Raw genomic sequence first — 21152 nt, forward strand, 5'->3', positions numbered from 1 at the left:
CAAAATGCTCTGCAAACCCCTGGGCTTCTTTTCCCTCAGTGGCTATGGAGGAGTATGCCAGAAACAACTGTGGGGTCAGGGAAAAGCAGGCCGGGAAAGCCAGCTGCTGGTTTAAACAAAGGAGTTCTACTTTTATTAGTCAAATTAGACTTCCACCTAAGCTTTGACTTTAAGTGTTCTGCTGCCTTTTTTTTTTTTAAAGTTACTTTTTTTTTTAAAGAGAGAGAGAGAATTTTTTAATATTTGTTTTTTAATTTTGGGGGGACACAACATCTTTGTTTGCACGTGGTGCTGAGGATCGAACCCAGGCCGCCCGCATGCCAGGCGAGCGCGCTACTGCTTGAGCCACATCCCCAGCCCTTTTTTTTTTTAATTACTTTAAATGAAAGTTAGAGAAGAAGAAGAAGAAACCTTGAGGCTTTTGGGGATTATGACCCACTCAGCTTGTTTCTCTGAAACAAGAGAACAACAACCCATGAAGGGTGAGGCTGAATTTCAGCCCCAATTCTGTTGGAGAGAGGAAATCCAGGTCACGGGACTCTCCTACTTTCGCTCTTTCTGCTCTGACAGCCAGAAGCATTGTTTTAGCTCCCAGACATCCTGCCCACATGTCTGTTGGGCACAGAGGCTGAGAAAACGATGACCAAATCTTGAAGTCTTGAAGTGGTAGGAAAGGAATCAGCTTTTGTTCATTTTTGGTTGTCTATTAAAAGATCTCTCGGCTGGGGTTGTGGCTCAGCAGTAGAGTGCTCGCCTAGCACGTGCGAGGCCCTGGGTTCGATCCTTAGCACCACATAAAAATAAATAAATAAAGGTATTAAAAAAAAGATCTCATTACCTGGGCCAGAGTCAATGTGGTAAGCATGCCAGTTCTCTGCTGCTTCCCAAGGAGGGAAGAGGAGGGGCTGAGAGGAGAAGTCAAGCATGATGTAGAAGTCATGCCACACTGAAAACCCTGTTCTGCTGCCACCTTACTCTGATCTTTTGGATGGGGCAGCTTGGAGAAGATCAGTGGATACCAGGCAATCACTTTTTGCCTTCCTTTGCAGTAACCCTAGCAGTGTCTTCCCAGATAGGTTCTCACTATGTTCTTGGTCTGCACAATGTACTCACCAAGGGGCGGGGAATGGGTTTCTGTGGTTTCTTTGAGCCCAGCTTTTTCATGGCATTGTAGTACTTCTTCTGTTCCTCAGTCATGAAGATATCCTGACCTCCAAAGTAAAGGAGGGAAAAGAGAAAAGCAATTACTACTGGTGCTCATAGGTCTGGTTCTGGACCAGGTTCTGGATCAACACTGAGAACTGACGGAGACATATCCCTTTCCTTTCCAGAGGTCAGGTTAGTGGCTGCCTGTCCCAGAGTGAGATAGATCTAGAATGATTATTCTAATTCAAAGAGATAGCTACCTTTCAGCTCAGGATTTCTGAGATTTGCCAAGCTAGGTAGGAAGGAAATGGACTATCTGGTTACAGACCCTCAGGGAAGGGTAAACCTCAGAGCAAAGGTTTACATCTCACATCTCACAGTCTCATAATAACATATTTTTGGCCTGATTTCCTGATAAGCTTCTAGGAAAAAAATTCTATTTTTATTTTTTGGTATGTGAGGATTGAGCCCAGGGGTACTTTACCGCTGAGCCACATTCCCAGCCTTTTTAAATTTTGAGACAGGGTCTTGTTAAGTTGCTTAGGGCTTTGTTAAGTTGCTGACTCATGGCCCACTTATTTTAGATGACATTCAAAATTTGTAAACTCTAGTGCAAGAAGGCAGTTTAGAGAGAGTTTTCTGAAGTTTTTTGGGCACAGTTGACTTACAAAATGAATAAAAAGGGTAATCTTTTCAATTTTTTTGGGGGGGGTACTGGGGATTAAACTCGCCGAGCCACATTCCCAGCCCTTTTTAATATTTTATTTGTAGACAGGGTCTTGCTGAGTTGCTAAGTGCCTCACTAAGTTGCCACGACTAGCTTTGAACTCTTTGAACTCGTGATCCTCCTGCCCTAGCCTCCCAAGCCACTGGGATTACAGACATATGCCACCACACCCAGCTTCAGTTTGTTTTGAAAAAAACTGTTAATCATCTGAGATAAGTAAGGAAGTGAACTTTCCAGGGTGGCCTTTCAGATCCCAATTACCAGAGATTAACATGGATGATGACAAGTCTGGGCAATTTCTGCTTCACTGCACTACTCATCTGATTCTTTCTGGAGCGGAGGCTGTCTCTGCCCCTAACTCCCTCTGGTGGAGTCAAGACCAGTAGTAGGCCTTGTGAGTACAAGACTGCTACTAAATTCAGTAAATCACATGTTGCAAAAGCCAGCCCTGAGAGGAAGAGTTGGTTGGGGTTAATGTACAGTGGAGCCAGTGTCACATTGAGGTGACAATTTGGATTTTAGAGAAAATAAAGAGGGGTCTTTTCTCTGTAGTGACAGGGACAGAGGGCCTCTCATCTGAGTTGACCACTGGCAGTGAGGGGAGGAGACCTATCTTTTTCTTTTGTTGATTGAAGTTATCAATGATGACACCAATGAACAGATTCAGGGTGAAGAAGGAGCCGAAGATGATGAAGATGACAAAGTAGATGTACATGTAGATGTTGTCCTCATACTTAGGCTGTTCATCAGGCTGTCAAAGGACAGGAGAAAAGGATGAGTGAGAGTCAGCTTGCAGCCTGGCGATCAGGTGGGTGACTCCCACATGCCAAAGCCATCAGCTGTGACTTGCTGTCTGGGCTACTGAACAAACGGGATGGGAGAGACCTAGCTTCTTTCAGCCCGCCTCCTTCTCCACACTGGCAGCTCAGAGGACCCTGACAGCATCACTGCTGTGACTTACTGGGAGAATATGCAAATCATGAGGTAAGGGGCAGGGGAGGGGTGCCTGTTAGGAGCCACACTTTTATTTCAAGACAGGACTGAAGAGTAGACAGCTCTGTTGGGGCCGAGTAAAAATCAACTGTCTAATCATCTGCAGCCAATGTGAGAGAGCAAGAACTTACTGAGAGGAAGAAAATGATCTATAATCAATAAAACAAGCAATTAACATTCCAAACAGAAATTTCGGTGTCTCCATTTCTCCCATCCTTTCTCTTTGATGATTCCACCATGCTGCCTGCTTTCTAACCAACAAGGTTCTGTTCCACCATGTACATTCTTACCTTTCGGGAATCTACAGCTGCATACATGATGTCCATCCAGCCTTTGAAGGTTGCCTGGCAAACAGAGTCAGTCATTAGATTGTGCCTGTGAGGGAGTGGGAAGAGTCTAGGCAGGAGTCCCAAAGGCCAATAGTAGGGACACAGGACAAGGAGTTTGGGTAAGTCCCATATGGACATAGGGTTTCCTTTTGTTCGTACAGGGCCCAACGGGGCTTTGAGTAAGTCCCTGAAAATAACATTAGAGTTTGGCAACAAAACATGTTGACGATGGTAAGTGATTGATGACTTTCACATAAGGGTCTTAAGATGTGTTTGAAAAGACTGCCTAAATCCAGGGCAAATGCAGATTTATAAACAAGTGGCAAGAATCTACTCAAGGTGCTTATTAGACTTTAGCCTTCCACTGAGGAGCTGTTTTTTCAAAAAGTGTTTATAAAGCAATGGGGGGGCGTTGTCTGAAAAATTCAGTTTCACTAAAAAAAAAAAAAAAGACAACAAGGTCAGAACTTATCTCTTACTAATAAATACAAGTAGCTTGCAGTATGGCAATCCTGGTGGCATCCTTGATGCCAATTCCAATTAATACCCCTTTCCAATTCTCTGTCTCCTATATCTAGCATGACTTTTGGAAACAAAGATGGATAATCAATTTAATATCTTCATGTTTAATTTGTTCAGCCAGATTCTAAGCTTTTTCAGGGCACAGGACAGTGTCTTTATTTACCTGATGGTCCTATTGCCAAGCACAATGTCTTGTACTTATGGTGGGGACTCTGAATACCGTGTCTGACTAATATTTTCTGGAGCTGCTCCAGTTCAGATTCAATTTGTGGGTTCCATTTCTTGAACTGGGGTAGAACAGCAAAAGAGTTTTGTGGTAGGATATGATACAGCTCATTCCCCTAACTTTTGCCTCCTCTTCCTAACAGTGAGTGCTTACTGTGTTAGGTTAGGGTGAAAGCTTCATTTGCAATTTCACATTTAGTATTCACAACAAGTGAATGATGTGGGTATTATAATCATAGTAATGAAAACACATAATAGCCATTATCATAATTAAGCTCTGCTATGTGCTGAACATTGTGCTAAGATATTTTTCAAGTATCATGAATTCTCTCTCTCTCTCTTTTTTTTTTTTTTTGGTACCAGTGATTGACCCCAGGGCGACTTTACCACTGACCTACATCCCTAGTCTTTTCATTTTTTATTCAGAGACAGGAACTTGCTAAGTTGCTTAGGGCCTTGCTAAGTTGCTGAGGCAGGTCTTGAACTTGTGATCCTCCTGCCTCAGCCTCCAGAGTTGCACAGGTTGCACCACTGTGCCTGGCTCATGAATTCACTTAACAACCATGTAGAGTATTATAATCTACATTTAATTGATGAACAAACTGAGGAATAATTTGTACCAAATTGAATATCCAATAAATATCAGATTACATCTGTCTGATTCCAAAGATTATGAGCTTTCAATGCATCAACTGTCTTGTCAAATATTCCAAAAAATTGGCGACAGAAGAAAACTAGGCATGATGGAATGAAGTTAGGCAAGACAGACTTATCTACATCATTAAAACACATTTCTCCATATTATCCACATTAGCCCTTTTTCTGGGGTTGAGCTGTCAGAGCAGCAGAATCACAGCACAGCCGCCTTTAGCATAGCTATTATGTAGGATTCTTCTTCATCAAAATTGCCCTTTTTATTTGTTTTCTTGACTTCTTTAACTACAATTCAGAGCTGGGGAGAAGTGAGCTACCACTTTATTATGTTGCAGCAAGTTTTAGTTGTTGCTGAGTAGGTCCAGTTCTGAGCACAAAGAGAGAGGTTCCTTTTGAATGAGATCTTGTGGAAGTCAGAATATACAGGAAAGATGTCTCCCTGAAACTGGTCTGGGAAATGATATTGCTCCCTGTTTCAGAGTAATTCCGATTCTGAAAGTAGGGTTGAGAAGGAACCAAATGAAATTTCTGCTAGCTGCTTGAATTTCCCAAGATTGAACAAATAATAATACTTACTACTTGAAGAAGGGCCAGATATCCTGCCCCCACGTTGTCAAAATTGATCTTCACGTTCTTCCACCTGATCTCTGTGTTGTTCCCCTCCATGAGCTTTTCACATTCAGTTTTATTGTTGACATCTTCGATTTCAAATCGGATTTCAGAAGTCTCATTAAAGCAGTAGTGGTATTTCCCCGCAAACAGGTTAACTCCCATGATGCTGAAAATCAGCCAGAAGATGAGACACACCAGCAGCACATTCATGATGGAGGGGATGGCGCCCACCAAGGCATTCACCACCACCTGCATTGGAAGGGGAGGTTGCTGAGTGTTGGCAGGAAGTGAGGGAAGCACATTCTTTTGATTTCCAGGAGGGGAATGACATTTGTGTGGCTTTTCTGCTATGGAAATGTGTTTTCTTTGCACTTAACTGTTTTCTTTGCAATAACTGGACAGATCCACAAATAGGACCAAAAATTTCTAAGTTTGTGAACAACATTTTGGGGAATTTTAATAAATTGCATGTTGATTTCAACTAAAACAAACTCCCCTGCCCAAGTTGACCCTGATCATCTCTTCTAGGCACCAACCTGGGACAAAAAAAAAAAAAAAAAGAAAAAAAGAAAAAAATAGAGAAAAAAAAAAAGAAAAAAGATTTCTTAGTCCAGTCTCCCTCCTCTTCAACTTGTAAAATAAACCCCCATGGAAAAAATCTGAGCAATTGCAAGCTTGCTAGTTGCCTTTCAACACATTCCCCCTCTGAAAAACAAGGCATGATTGTTCAAAACCACAGAGAGCTGCCCTTTGGGTTAGCAGTGAATCACTCAACAGTACATAACGTCTCTTTTATGACTATGCAAGGCCAGTTATCTTTCAGGCAATAGCTGAGCATGCATATTTTGCAGGCTCAAGAAAAAAAAAGCTATATTCCCTCTACCAAACAGTATAAAATAAAATCTGAACAAATGTGCTTTCTACTGAAGGTTTATTCTTCAGCCTTTTTTTTTTTTTTTTTTTTTCTGACTGTGTAGGCTTCTAAATCTACAAGCTGCCCAGTGTGGCTAGTGTTGATACCTGTCTGCTTAGTCCAGGGCTTGACTGTTCTTCACAATGTATTAGAGATCAACATGACTTTTTTTTTTTTTTAATAGTTTTGGGTTAGATCACTGCTCTTGAAACTAAAAAAATGACATGTTGTTAAAAAAATCACTGACTACAGTCTCAAGAATTTTTTTTTTTTAAAAAGGGCAAAGGAAAAAAAAAACCCTTAGGAATAGATGTTTCTGGGTTGTTTTAAACATGGACTTTGCTTTATACTAGAGGTGACAGTAGTCAGACAACAACTCTACTGTTGCAGCAGTTTTCACTAGTAGAGTTCGAGTGCTTACAAAGGTAACATTTCTAGTGATGGAACAGGAAACAAGGCTAGTTTCACCTCTGCCAACTTTCACTAGTGATGTCTTAAGCAGGGTTGCTAAGGCTCAGAAGACTGTTTCTTCCTTTTTCTAGTACTGAAGAGGATTATGGAGTAGAAAACAAAGACATTGGATATAAATGAATTGTGTTTTCTCTGATGTTTTGTTTGGAGGAGGTGACACGTGTTTCCAAGTTCCTGCATCTGTTTTTTGGTACAGGTAAGAGATGACAGGCTGCCAACTAGCTACAGCATGGGACAGACAGGGAGGTCATGCTGTATGAGGAACGCCAGGGGGCAGCCCTGGGCTCTAACTTGAATCCTACTGGGTTTTGTCTTGTTTTTGTCTTAGACTGCACTGTCATTCATCAGAACACATGGCTGAGAAGAACTACCTGTTCTGTCCTATATCAAAAGGCAACAATAGTCTGCTAGGACTCACTCTGTCTTTGATATTAAAATACTCATCTTGTGATTCTCCAATTCACATATGAAGGCCTTTAGAATGAGAGGCAGTTATTTCTTAATTCTTAGACCAAGAAATCTCTTCAAGATCTTATAACTCTGGCATTAGTATAAAATATTTATTACTGTGAGCAAGGAAAGCTAGAATATCTGAAATCCAGAAAATCTTTAATGTTATTTTGGAGAATGCTATTTACTTTTATGAATTTATGGTATCAAATTTGTCGGATAATCAGATTTAAATTTTACCTTCTCATTCTACAGTTGTTCACCCTTTGGTTAGGGCACCAAAAAGCAATGGAATGTGCAAAAGAACAAGCAAAAGGCAAATGATCCACAAATGGAATAATCATTTCTCAAACAATAAGAGTAGATCATGTAAAGATTCAAAAGCTCAAGTCTATGTGACGGCATTTTGCAGCAGTTTAGGTGAGAGATCATGATGTTCTATTAGACAACTACCAGCATAAAGTTGGGAAGTAAGCCCTAAAAATGGAAACCTGAAAATATTGTTTTTTTTCCCCTCAATTCAGAACCTTCAGGAATTCTCACTGTACAGTCTAATCTGTTTTTTTTTTTTTGGTACAAGGGACTGAACCCAGGGGTGCTTAACCACTAAGCCACAATCCCAGCCCTTTTTAAAAATATTTAAGACAGGGTCTTGCTAAGCTGCTTTGAACTTGCAATCCTCCTGCCTTAGCCTCCGAGATGATAGGATTACAGGCATGCACCACGGTGCCTGGCTATACAGAGAATCTTAAACTTCTATTTGAACCCAGTCTAACCCATCCTACATGGTATCTTAAGTCTTACTGTTAAATATGGATAATATTTTCAGCAGGGAAGAATAATCAACTAAGTGATTTCTGAACTTTAACATCATAGATCTGATCAAAGGACTCAAAACACAAAAATATTGCTGAGGATTTGCTGATGACATAAAAATCCTGTAAATCTGATACTTTTTTTGTGTATGTGTGCACATACATTCACTCATGGTACTGGGGACTGAACTGAGGGACACTCTACCACTGAACTATATCTTTAGTTCTTTTTATTTATTTTTTTTGAGACAGAATCTTACTAAGTTGCTTAGGCTGGCATAGAACTTGTGATCCTCCTGCCTAAGCCTCCTGAGCTGCTGGGATTACAGGCGTGCAATACTGTACCCAGTAATCCAATGTATTTGTAATGTGCAAATATATATTTATCAATCACAACCAAAGAAAATCTCCTCATCTTAGATTTATAAACAAAACAGTAAATAGTTGATGGAATTAATAGTTCTTCCCTGCTGTGAACATTAGCTGATAAGCTACAAAATATTACACAGAAATTATTTAACTGTGCCCCATATAGAAATGTCATTATGCCATTATTCTCAGTAACTAAAGGGAAGAAACCAGGCTTATTATTTTAAACTTTTACACTAAAGATATATTATAAAAGACAATTCAAATTTTCACTGATACTCACTTAATAATTGGATTTCTTTTGCTCTTGCTACTCTCTAGTTATTTGACATTGTCCTTCATGATAATGAAACCCATTTTTGTTAAAAACTAGATACAGTATAGAAATATTACTCAAAGTTAGGTTCTAGCAATCTATAAAGTTTTTTTCAAAGGAAATTTGTACTTAGTGTTGGACATAAATCTTACCTAAGATTTCTTGACATGTTGTTAAAAAATCACTGACTACAGTCTCAAGAATTAAAAAAAAAAAGGGAGAAAATTCCAATGGATACTAATTCTTACAGTATTTTTATCTTTTCTATAATGCCTAGGACATTTTTGTTAATTAAACACTATAAAATCCATCAAATAGCTTTTAATATCTGGCAGAGGGAACATGGCTTTAATGGACAACTATGTACTGACAATCAACAAAAAATGCATGCATGTTTCATAGCATTACTATTGTATACTTTCAAAAATTTAATAGCACAGCAATATCTTTAAATAAAGATTACTATGGAGGAGAGAAAAGCAAAGAACTACATTAAGTATTCCTTTGCCAACAGCAGGAGTGTTTCAATTTTTCTGATCTTTGGTTTGAGGAAGGAGAGAGGAGACTGAACGAGTATCCCAGGACAGGCCGGGGTCATATGCTCCCTCTCAAGTGAAGGTCTGAGTCTATAATTGGAGCAGCACAGTGACAGTTGAGCCCATCTGCACGGATGGTATTCAGTTCATGAAGGTTTCTTACTGAAGATTTTCTAATGGTAATCTTGCAAGTGTTGGCATACAGAAGAACCCAAGCTAAAGAATGAAAAACACATTCCTCTGTAGAAAAACAAAATTTATGTGAAACATATATACTTAGTTCTATTTGTCACTGGGAAACTTAAGCTGGGTCAAATGCAATCTCTTCTGCGGTTACTCTTCCACAGAAGGGCTGGGAAACTGCAGGGCAGGAATAGATCCTGACCTCTCTCTACCTGCCCAACCAGCCCTGGTCAGTAATGTTGACTGACTGGCAACAACCCAATAAGGTGGCACCTCTACACCAAAGTTTCCCTCACTGAATGTTACTGTTTTAAATTGCAGCTTTGGGTTCAAACTTGTTTTTGCCCATATTATCTTATTTGAAAAAAGCTTGAGGTAGACGATTTTCATTAAAAGTTTCTACTGTTTTGATTATCCATTCTGAATGATCTGGATCCATTTCTAAGCTTTTTGAAAGTTGATAAGTTTCCCAGGGAATGAAAACTGAGAGTTCAGGGAAGGTGGGGAAAAGAGGAACTAAAGGGAAAAGGTGAGGCTACTAAAAGGGCTCCTGCATCAGGTTATTTAACTCATTTCCTCATAAGCAAACTGGCGCTCAGTGGGGACTACTTTCTGCCACAGGGACAGCAGTGAGCAACCAGATGGAGAAAGTTAGTAACAAGTGTTGGTTGGGCGTTTTGGGGCAAGGAGTAGAGGCTTTAGGATCCCTTTTAGGAGATCCAGGATCACTGCTGAGACTGTGGGGGCATTACAGGCTACTGAGCTCAGGCACAATGTTGAATAAGCATCATCTCTAAAGGCATTTATTTAGTTGCATCTTGTCCACAATTTTTCAATCACTAAAGTGAATTATTAACTCTATAACAACACTATTATAATTTATTTAAAAATTTATTCCTTATGAAAAACATGGGAAAGCCAGGAAATAGGGATGAGCATTTTAATTCTATTTTCAACCATGACTATTAAAATCACCGAGTCTTGTCTCTCTCTCTACATTTAGTCTGATCCTAATAATGTCCTCATTGCACACATTCTGAAGCTCTCTTCTCTGTGGGACACTTAGCATCCCCAACTTTTTCTTTAATAATAAAAATAAATTTATGCTGCTGTTGGAACTGCCCTTCCTGCAGATGGTTTTTAGGACTACAGAAAAAGCTCACGTTTAGTAAACCAAACTGTGACTGTGCTACAGAAGAAACACCAGTTTATTGCAAAAAGCATTTGTCTGAATACACTAAAATAGTAAGATAAAATTCCCATGTCCCAGTGAAATTTTCACCTTCCTGTGCAACTGTGAGTGGCTTCATGGAATAGCAGCCAGAGATCACAGATGAGGAATAAATGGAGCAGCACTGTCCTGGTATCTAGTTTCTCCAATCAGTCTTGCTTCATGTGAACTATTGCAACAGTTCAGTTTTATTCCTACATTCTGATATTTGCACACTTAAGAACTGATCCTCTGGTTTGCTCTCCTGCATGTATTCAACTTCTGAATTGAAATGAGTTTTCTTGGTCTCGTTAAGTATAACAGACCTCTCTTGTTACAACTATGATCACCAAAACCAGCTGTCCACTTGATTTTAGGAAATTGACTTTTTAGTGTGAGTGTGTGCACACATGTGCACACACGCACAATTATCAAAACCATAAAAGAAAAAGGCACCAGAAGAGGGAGCCTTATTCTGAGTTGGCAAGGTGACAGCCCCTGTACTGTATATATTTGGGTGGAGTATCGCCAAAGTAGGAATAGGAGGACTTGAGAAATTTCAGGAGAACTAATTGGTATTCAGTCCTCTAGCATCATCCCTGTTTGTTGTTTTGACAGTATTAGGATAGTGGACCATATAGCATGGGCAGAGGGGTGGGGGTGAGGAGGAAAGCTTTGCTATCAGACAGTGGCTGCCAGTCCTTATGGGACTGGGCTGAGAACAACAAGGTGCAAAAAGAGGAATCAGAATAGAAAGAAAAGCATTTCTTCTCCCAGGGCCATGCCAAATTCTGCTCCATCCCCAATTCCAAGCCTGCCATGTGTCTTCAAACCCCCTCTCTGCTGTTTTCTCAGTGACTCCAAGGCCACAGTCCCCACCTGGCTAATGCCCCTACACAGCACTCTTCCTGCCTGCAACCTATGCTTTTCAGTGGGTCTGTGGGTTATAATTCCCCTTCTTTGCACCTGGTGATTCTCCCTATTAAATCAACAGCCCAGAAAGCCGCCCCAAGTGCTACAGTTAAGCCAGGCCAAATGAGAATAGCCAATGTTAACATGTTCTGCGATGGCATGTTGTTGGGAGTGGGGCCAATATTAATGTGATGAGGCAGCTTAATGCAACTCCCCTGCGCACGGGGCTGGTGCGGGGGATAAAGAGTGGAGGATCAAATCGGCAGCTGCATCACAGAATCCGTGTTTGAATGATCTTTCCACCATGTGATCAGTTCTAGCATGCTTAAACAGTTTCCATTGGCATGCAGAAGGATCAGCTGCTCTTAGTATCTTACCCTCATCCCTTCAAATCGTGATAAGGCTCTTAAGGGTCTCAAAGCTCTTAGGGTCCTAAGGGACTTTATGGCACCTAGTTCCGAGTAGCCCAGGGCATTAGCTATAAGGCTGACTAAAGAGACCTACACGGAAACAGAAGAGAAAAACAAAAACAAAAAAGGAAACAAAAAGAAAAAAAAAAAGAAAAAAGAAAACAGAGGTTCCAGAGTGTTAGAATAAAGCCCCTAGCACTGAATTACACAGATTGGGCCCCCCAGGTGGAGCAAGTGGGTAACACCAGCTGCCTATTTCAACTTGACTCAAACGACCTGGAAGGAAAGGTGGTTGAGAGAGGCAGAAGAAAAAACACAAAGGGAAGAATAAATTGAGAGAAGGCGGTAAAACATACACACAAGTTGGAAAGGGAAGAGGCTGAAGGGAGAGGGAGAGAATGAGGAAGTTCCATTGGAAGGAGAGGAGCCTGAAGAGATGACAAGAACCTTACCCTCGCCCTTTACAGTCTCTGCAGGTCCCAGAAGTTCCCATTAAATTAAGCCAGACAAATTTAATGGTACCTATGGAAAAGAATACAGATAAATACACATACTCCACACAAGCCGCCCCCTCCTCTGCTCATTCACCATGGGATTTCCAACAGGGACAAGCTCTCTTACTCCTGGTTGACAAGAAACCATTTGTTTAAGAATTTGATAAGCCACTACATCAACAGAGGAAATATATTCCATAAGTACCGCAGGTGACTTTGCAGTTCCCAAAAAAGAACCAAATAAGGAAACTCCTTGACAGAATTTTGACCCCATGACCATTCAAGTGATTTTCTTTCTCACTTTTAATAAAGAATCCTTCCAATTTATAAGCATAACTATGACTCCTTCATGGCCATAAGAACTTAGGTAGGTCTCAATAACTAAATCTATACATTTTCTTATAATTTCCATTCTTTCCTCCAGAACATCCCCCAAATGAATTGGCCTCAAGTTTGTCACTTTCAGAACAATTTTCTATAACTTTCACCATTAAAATAGTAGCTGGCAAAATTCTTGGGAGAAAAAATTCAAACTTTCCATTTTATACAGATGAAGAAACTTTTACCATCATACACAAAAACCTGCCTACTGTCAGTGGCAATTCTGGAGCCAGGATGAGATGCCCATACTGCTGACCCTTGGGCCAGTGTCCTTTCTTCCAAAAACACATTGTGGAAGATCCATCTGAAGCAGACAGGTTGCATGACAATATTCCAATAGGATCACCAGTGTCAGAATAATCCAGAGCTAATCTATTGACATACTAGAGAAAGTAGTCTGCAGGTCTCCAGGTCTACACTTGGGTGAAATGCTTTCTTGCTCTTCTAGAGGCAAACTTACCTTGTTCTAACAGAGCTCTAGGGGAGTTACATAATGACATCTTAACACTGGCTACTAAACACACCTCAGGCTGCTTGGGCCTGATCCTAGGGGGCATCAGATCTGAACATACCTTTAGCTGGTCAAATCCTACAGTGTCTGGGTATAGGGTTTTTTTTCTCTTTTTTTTTTTGATAACAGGGATTGAACTCAGGGGTACCTTTCCACTGAGCCACATCCCCAGCCCTATATATTTTTATTTAGAGACAGGGTCTCAATGAATTGCTTAGGGCCTTGCTAAGTTGCCAAGGCTAGCTCTGAACTCATAATCCTCTTGCCTCAGCTTCCTGAGCTGCTAGAATTATGGGCGTGCGTCACGCACCTAGTTGGGCATAGGGTTTTTTAGAGTAGCATTGTGCTTATATTGTACCACAGATTCTGGGGTAGGTTAAGATATTTCCACCTCATATTACTTAGTTTAATTGATGATATTTTAAATTAGAAAAGAAAAAACCCTACAATTTAGTTTCATTTGCTGCTTTTAGGGCTTTAGTTCATTGATTCCATATCTCTGAACTGTGTACACATGCATACACTTTTAGAAATGAGGAAATTTATAATTAAGTATCAGGATGGGCATGGGGTAGAAGTGAAAGGTCAATGACTTCTCAAGGATCAGGGATGAGAAGGCTTAAAGGTTTCAATTTTAAAATGGGCCATGCACTTTTGATTTATACATGTATTCATAATTCATCAGCTTAGGTGACTTCTCTGGAGTCCCAGGCAATATCCAAAGTAAACCTGGAACTAAACATTGCCCTTTTTGGCTATCCACATTCTTTGAGAGTAAGATGATCAAGGGCTAATCCTTGCCTAAAATAAGGGCTTCAAAAGCCGTATCTGGAACATAGCAGCACTGACCAGTCATTTCTACTCCATCTATAATTATCAATGAAAATTTATATTGAGGTAACTTTTCTCAAGTTCGGCCAACTCTTAACCCTAAATAATCTAAAATCGACAGACTCTTATTGAAGCTATAAAATCTGAAGGTAAGCTATCCCATTTCAACTCATTATCTGAGTTCAAAAGTCCCCTAGGTCAGCTTCATCCTGTGAACTCTGTCAGGTAAAGATTGTAAAAAACGAAGCTTTGACTGGCTACTGGCCCCACACAATACAAGAGGACCCCACCTCTTCAGGGTGGGTGACTTATCTGTTAATGATCAGGTCTACAGTGGGGAGAGGGGTGAAGAAGGTACAGAGGCCAATTCAGCACTGGCTCGAAAATGCTGCTGAGAGATAAACTGCTCAGCTAATTGATTGAGGGAAGATCTCCCAAGACAGAATCAATAAGGGTCTTTTCTGGGTTATTCCTTAGCAGCTGAGGGCTCACATAATCCTCTGAGTCTCCATGTTAAACCTTCACTGGAGATAATCAGAACATTACTTAAAGTGCAATTTAAAGAACGAATCAAACCTAAAGAGAAAAAAGGAACTGAGGAATCAAAATCCAGGGTATCTATGGCTGCAGGCATGGAAAAAAACACACTAGGTGACATTTTCAAAATAAGTAAATACATTCAAACAGAAAATGTTTCCAGTAGTGAGCTCTGGATGAGAAGCATGGTCTCTGAAAGCTCCCATCCTTAGAATGGATATGTTGGCTAACTGCTGCAAATGATGGAGAAAATTTCCCTAGAGAAAAGATGCTAACATTCTTTCACAGGACACAATACCTGTGGCAGTAAATGACCTGATCAAAACAAAATGACCCTGTTTGGAACTTAAATGACTTATTAATAAAAAGAATTTATCTTAGAAGTTGTTTGGGTTATCCACAGGTATCTAAAAAAAAAAAATCAGCAGCTTGATGAAGCAACAAGGAAAAATGAACATCCATCAGGGATACAAATGTGGAAATGAATGACAGATGCAGGTATCAAGTCACCAGATGATCAACTAGGAGGAAGAGTCTCTCAGAGATGGTGGTAAATTAGGTTCTACAATTTATACTTGCTGGTTGTTCTAAAATACAAAGGGAACCATATATTTTACCCAGCAAAAGCTCTGATGCCAGTCCAAGCTATATTGTCCATCCACAACTCATTGATGACAAACTGTACAACCAATGTGATAGACTGGGGTATTTTCACTTAGCATGCTAGGCTTCAAGCTGGTGGTTCTTTGTGTATGAATATTGTCTTTTCAGACCTTTATGGAGAAGTTCCAATGCCTAACTCTCGCTATATTCCCCACAGCACCTGGAAGGCAAGAGGCTTTGCATATTGTAGGTGCTCAATAAGCATTTGATAAGTGAAGAATAAATAAACTGTTCTGTTAGAGGAAAGAACTCAATAAAAGGGAGGTTTCTAGGAGAGATCCATTCCCAAAATGCTGGGTTACCATATACTTATAATCAGATCAGAGTTGCCTAATAGATAACATAAGCTCCCCAGAGGTTTAGACCATGCCTGCCTGTCTCCCTGTGACTCCCTATGGCTCTGGGACAATTCTACACAGCATGGTAGAAACCAGTACAGAAACATTCTCTGGAACCAGTGTTAGGCCCCAAAGCAATATAATAATACAGCAACACCCAAAAGCTAGAGGAACTGATGGGTTGCTATCAACTGGCCATATGCCTGTATTATTATTATTTTTAAATCCCTTTCTACATAGTATATAATAAATATATTTGTTTAAAAAAAGGTGATGTGTAGGATTGTTATGTATTTAGTAGGCTACTTGGGTACTAGAGGCATGTGAAATATCTGACCAACATACCAAAATCCTGGGGTAGATCACTCCAGAGAAAGAGGAAGAGAGTGGAGTAGACGGTGGAGGGAAAGGTCATAGTGGGAGGCTTTGTTTCAAATTACAGCATCCCTAGGGTAGCTGGAGTATGGTAGCAGATGCGTATGTCTGAGTCCTCACAAGGTCCAAAAGATGAGCTCCCATAGGTGCCTTACCTGACTCTGGGCAGTCCAGAGGAGTGACTGTGAAATGGAACTTCCCTTCCTCTAGAAAGAGAGCTGGTCCAGTCTGATTTCAGGTCTCTAGGCCTTATTCTACACTCTGCCTAAGTCTCAGCACTGCAGCTTTCTGTCTGAAAGAAGGAGAGGTCCCTCACAGATGGCATTGATGGTTGCTTAAGGGAGTGCAGAGATCTCTTATTGCCAAGGACTGTGGCAATTATCTTTTTGGTTTATCTTAAGAGGACAGGGTGGCCTCCTCATCTCATTCTGAAATCTTACCAAAGGCTGGCTTTTTGAAATGGAAGAAAATGGAGACACAGTGATAGCTCCTAAAGACGTTATTAACCACAGGAATTCAAACTGTTAGGAAAGGAATGCATTTATGGAACAGAAATCATTACTGGTGAAGAGTGCTGGGCTCCTGTAGAGAGAGATTTCCATATCACCGTATCCTACATTCCAGAAGTACTCTATGGATGGTTCACCATTATCAATGAACCTTCTCTTCTAAACATACCAACCTAGACCCAACCACCCCATTTTTGTGTTCCTTCTCAGCCCCTGGTAGGATGTGAATTCTCCATGGGCCCTGGTCCAGCAATTCCCATGTACTCTTTCTTTAAATGCTGATTTGTCTAGGGAAAAAAAAAGCTTTAGTTATTATACAAAACAAGAAAACAATCACTATTTTTAGTAAAGCCAACAAGAAGCAAATTCTTGTAGGGTGAGAAATAGTTACAGATGATGCAGCTTCTAACCTGAAAAATAATACAAGTAGTCACAGCCATCAAGTCTTGGAGAGGTCTTGGAACCTGGAAGGAAAAAGGATTTCTCACTTGGTGATCACTGTAGAAATGGCAATGCAAGAACCCTCCCTGATAAACTGATTTGCTCAGGTAAGTATGGGAATGGCCAGGAGAGTTGCACAGACCCTACTATTACTTCACCCCAACAGTCCCACTTCAACCCCTCACCCCTTTCTCCTGGCAAAAGAGGTCATCCTGCTGGTGGGGAGCAAGAATCTTCCAGTTCCCAGGCTAAAAACAAAAACTTTGAGACCAACGATTCCATTTTCACTCCTAATCTCTGAATATAAATTAAGCCAAGGCCAACAGTAAAGAGTTGGCTGGTGTGTCCCTGGAGCAAATGCAGACTTCAGAGTTCCCATTCCTACAGTTAAGATTTGAGCACTGAAAGGAACTTCACTGGAGCCTACACCCATAGGTTGATCTATACCTAGCCCCAGGCAGCTTCAGCCACTAAAGGGAGATACCCCTTTGTTTTCCTGCTAGAAGGGTTGGGCAACAGAAAGCAGGACACGTACAGCCACGATGAGGAAGTCCAGCCAGCACCAGGCATTGGTGAAGAACTTCACGAAGCCATAGGCTGTCCACTTGAGCAACATCTCCAGGATGAAGATGTAGGTGAAGACTTTGTCAGCGTATTCCAGGATGGTTCGGATGGTCTTCCTCTGCTCAATATAGATGTCCTCAAAGGCCTGAAAGAGAGGCAACAGTTGCCTACTACAGTGCTGAAAGGTAAACAGGCTCTTGGGAAGCTGGCCTTTCATCAGCTTCCTGCCTCTTCCACTTTACTTCCCTGCTACATGTTTTATTTATATATCTTTGCAGTGTTGAGTATTGAATCCAGGGCCTTGCTCATGCTAGGCATGTGCTTTACCACTGAGCTACATCCCCAACCCAGGGTTTTATTTTATTTTTTTTTATCAGCGTTATTGAAGAATACTTCATATACCATATAATCCAGCCATTTAAATGTAGAAATTCAACGGCTCTTAGTACATTTGGAATTATGCATCCATCATAATTTTAGATCATTAACTCAAACGAACTCCCATACCCTTTAGTTATCACCCCGCAGTCTCTTCCTACTCCCCTGATCCTAGGCAACCACTAACCTACTTTCTATAGATTTACCTATTCTGGACATTTCATATAAATGGGATCATATATCATGTGGTCCTTCATGACTTATTTCTTAACTAAACATAAAGCTTTCAAAGTTCTTCCATGTTGTCATGTGTATCAGTACTTCACTCCTTTTTGTGGTATAATAATATTCCAAGATGTGGTTATGTCACATTTTGTTTAACCTTCATCAGTTGATGAAGATTTGTGTTGTTTCATTTTTTTTGGTTATTATGAATAATGCTGCTATGAATGCTTGTATGTAAGTTTTTATGTGAACATATGCTTTTATTTTTCATATGCCCGGAACAGAACTGCTGTTAATTCTATGCTTAATTTTTTGAGGAACTGTCCAACTGTTTTCCAAAGTGGTTACACCATTTCATATTCCTACCAGCAGTATATGAATGTTCCAATTTCTCTATATCTTCACCAATATTACACATATGACAATATATTTTGTTTCAAGTCCCTTGATACCACAGATATGGGTGGAGGGCCATAGGGGTGGGAGATACTTAGGGGTAGAAAATTGTAGTATGGCTTTCTTCTCTGATATCCATGAATGAGATAATTCTTTGATATGAAGGTATGAGCATTCCCATTTGCAGAGTGCAGGGTGATGTTAAGAGAAGGGACACTTATATAACATGGGGAAAAAAAAAAAAACTGTGGAAGTAGAAAAAAGTCCCCTGAGAGGTGCCTTCTCTGAACTGTTTCAGAAGGAAACCTGGAGTCCGACTGTCTGCAACCTCATCTTCCAAAATGGAGGCATGTGAACAACAGGTGCTCCAGTTTCATCAGTGGTCAGTAGACACAGAAGTCATGGGATCCACAATCCTTCTCATGGACTTAGTACAATAAATACTCTCTGATCAATTAAAAAAGCAGCAGCTTCTATGTCAGAAATTCATTCTAAGGATCCCCTATCTCTGAGATCGCACTACAACTTTGCTCTAGTAGCTTCAGTCCCTTCACTATTCTTAAGTCTCATGCCTATTATGGCACAAGGTCTTCCTGTCCTGAGTTAAGGTATCCACTGTTTGCTCATCCATGACAAATAAAAATTGTCAAAGGTGATCAGTAAAGAAAGTTCAAAACTTTTGCTCTCCTGCTGCTTTATTCTTTTTATGGAGTCAGGGAAGAAAAGCAGCAAGGGATGGGGTGTTCTGTTTTTTTGTGTTTTTGTTTACTTACTAGATTTAAAGAATAATGATGTTGACAATGATCAAATACCCTTCTCTAGTCACTCGCCCTAGTCTGATCCTTCTGCTCCTCAGGGGGCAGAGACCATGCTGCTGTCACTGTGCCAGGAAGCATGGCACGAATGCTCAGTAATGCAAAAAGTGATCTGGGGCAGGTGAGACAGTCTGGCTGCCCCTCACTCAGACCATGGTTCTCATCCCATCTTCTGGGCCTCTTGCTGTAGTCCTGATGCCTGCCTGCATAATCCTCCCCACTCCTCACATCCTAGTCAGAAAGTCATCCCCTTTGTCCTTGGGCTCTTTATTACTATACACTACGCCTCTGTCAGCTTCTCCTGGTCTTTTACCTTCTAAGCCAGTGAAACTTCTTGAGTTACTGTCTTTAACACCAAATTTGAGTTTTCTCCCTTTTTGTTATTATTATTTTTGCTTTTAGATGTAGCTTGATTTCTTACTTACATGAATGTATCCACTTTCTTTAAAAACATCTCAAAATTCTATACTCTTCACCTTTCCTTTAATGAAAGGAAGAAAATGTGTGCTGCCTTTAGTCCCTCTGTCCTCAATCTCCTCAGTCACAGATGACTCCCTCATACCAGACCCTGTCCAGTTGTCTCAGTGATAATCAGGCTAAAAATGAGAGCAAATGCCAAGACCATTAGTCATCACAGGGGAGGTACTGTGTATTCAGCACCCTGTACACCTCACTAACGAATGATGAGCACCTAGGGCAACATGAATATAAATAACCTCTGCACCAGAGATCTGACTCTCTAAATGTTTGCTAATGTGGGTTCTCCAAAACCAGTAGGATGTGAAGGGAGAGGGAGGAGGAACACCACCTCCCTCATCTTGAGCTACTGAAACGTATAGAATGAGAAATTTGGGGTGTTAGGTGAGAGAGGGAAGTTCATCTGAGGAAGCTGCTTAGGCTGGGGTGAAGGGGGTACTGAGGACACGCGGTAATTTGTGTGCTCATCCTGACGAAAAGGTGGTCTTAGGCATCAGAAGATCAGGATGTGGGTAAGTGTGGATTTTAATGCCCAAAGCTCAAAACACCAGCCTGAAGTACTTTAACAGATGATTATTCTCAGGGCCACAGCTCATCTGTACTTTAAAATCACCAGGCTTGGGCCCCATCCAGCCTCCTCCCACTGGTTTCTCTTTACCCTTCCCCAGCCAGAGCCTCATCATATTTTCCCCTGGACCTCACCAGGGCACCACTGCTGAGCAGAATCATGAAGATGATGAAGGTCTCAAACCAATTGTGCTCCACGATGAGGAAGCAGGTTTTCCGCAGGATCCACCAAGACTTGCCTAGCCCTTCCTCAATGTTGACCTGGCAGCACTTGAACCGCTGGACACAACCTGGAACCAGTGTGAGAGGAAGTCAGACTGTGGAAACTCGTCCTACTCAGACCCGCCCTCTCCTCCATCTCCCAGGCCCCACCACAAAGCAGGAAGGACAGTGGCTAAATCAGTATATCTGATTCAAGAATGGAGCCAGTGGCAGGGCTGAGGCTGTACTATAAAGGTTAACGGGGCAAGGCCTTCTGGAGTCAGGAGACAGGCACAGCCACAACAGGAGAGGACGTTTTCATGGCTGAGTTTGGGCTGATGCCCAAAGCAGAAAGACAAAAGAGAAGCTGGAGAAGAGAAACTTACATGTCAGAACTGAGTAGGGGAAACGGTACATCTTTCTTCAAAATTGGGGGTTGGGAACAAAGTTCTTGAAGATAGCCACCAAACACCCCCCACCTGGCACAGACACATCCATGAGCCGTGCACATGCTCACTTCTCTCCTTGCCCCTTGTACCTTCGGTGAAGCAGGCATCTGGATCCAAGTATTCCTCAGGCTGTTCCACAGGGACTTCTTCTACTTCTGGCTTGATATCAATGGTGCTTCCTTCTGAGGAGCTAGTATCATCCAGTTT

General features: G+C 41.1%; 1 protein-coding gene across 10 annotated transcripts in view; it reads right to left on the reverse strand.

The window, feature by feature from the left end:
• Scn8a (sodium voltage-gated channel alpha subunit 8) overlaps positions 1-21152 on the reverse strand; it is a 177238-nt gene that overhangs the window by 12806 nt on the left and 143280 nt on the right. For 7 of the 10 annotated variants that reach the window (XM_078014665.1, XM_078014672.1, XM_078014667.1 and 4 more), the window contains 8 exons: positions 21035-21152; positions 20431-20585; positions 17409-17582; positions 11761-11883; positions 5173-5457; positions 3157-3210; positions 2487-2624; positions 1114-1218 (listed from right to left, as the gene is read on the reverse strand). In XM_078014665.1, the coding sequence (XP_077870791.1) occupies positions 1114-1218; positions 2487-2624; positions 3157-3210; positions 5173-5457; positions 11761-11883; positions 17409-17582; positions 20431-20585; positions 21035-21152 (1152 nt within the window). The remainder of the gene's footprint in view (positions 1-1113; positions 1219-2486; positions 2625-3156; positions 3211-5172; positions 5458-11760; positions 11884-17408; positions 17583-20430; positions 20586-21034) is intronic. The other 3 variants (XM_078014670.1, XM_078014669.1, XM_078014671.1) reach the window with 1 other exon arrangement.

Source organism: Ictidomys tridecemlineatus, chromosome 6, assembly GCF_052094955.1.
Source record: "Ictidomys tridecemlineatus isolate mIctTri1 chromosome 6, mIctTri1.hap1, whole genome shotgun sequence".
Lineage (NCBI taxonomy): Eukaryota > Metazoa > Chordata > Mammalia > Rodentia > Sciuridae > Ictidomys > Ictidomys tridecemlineatus.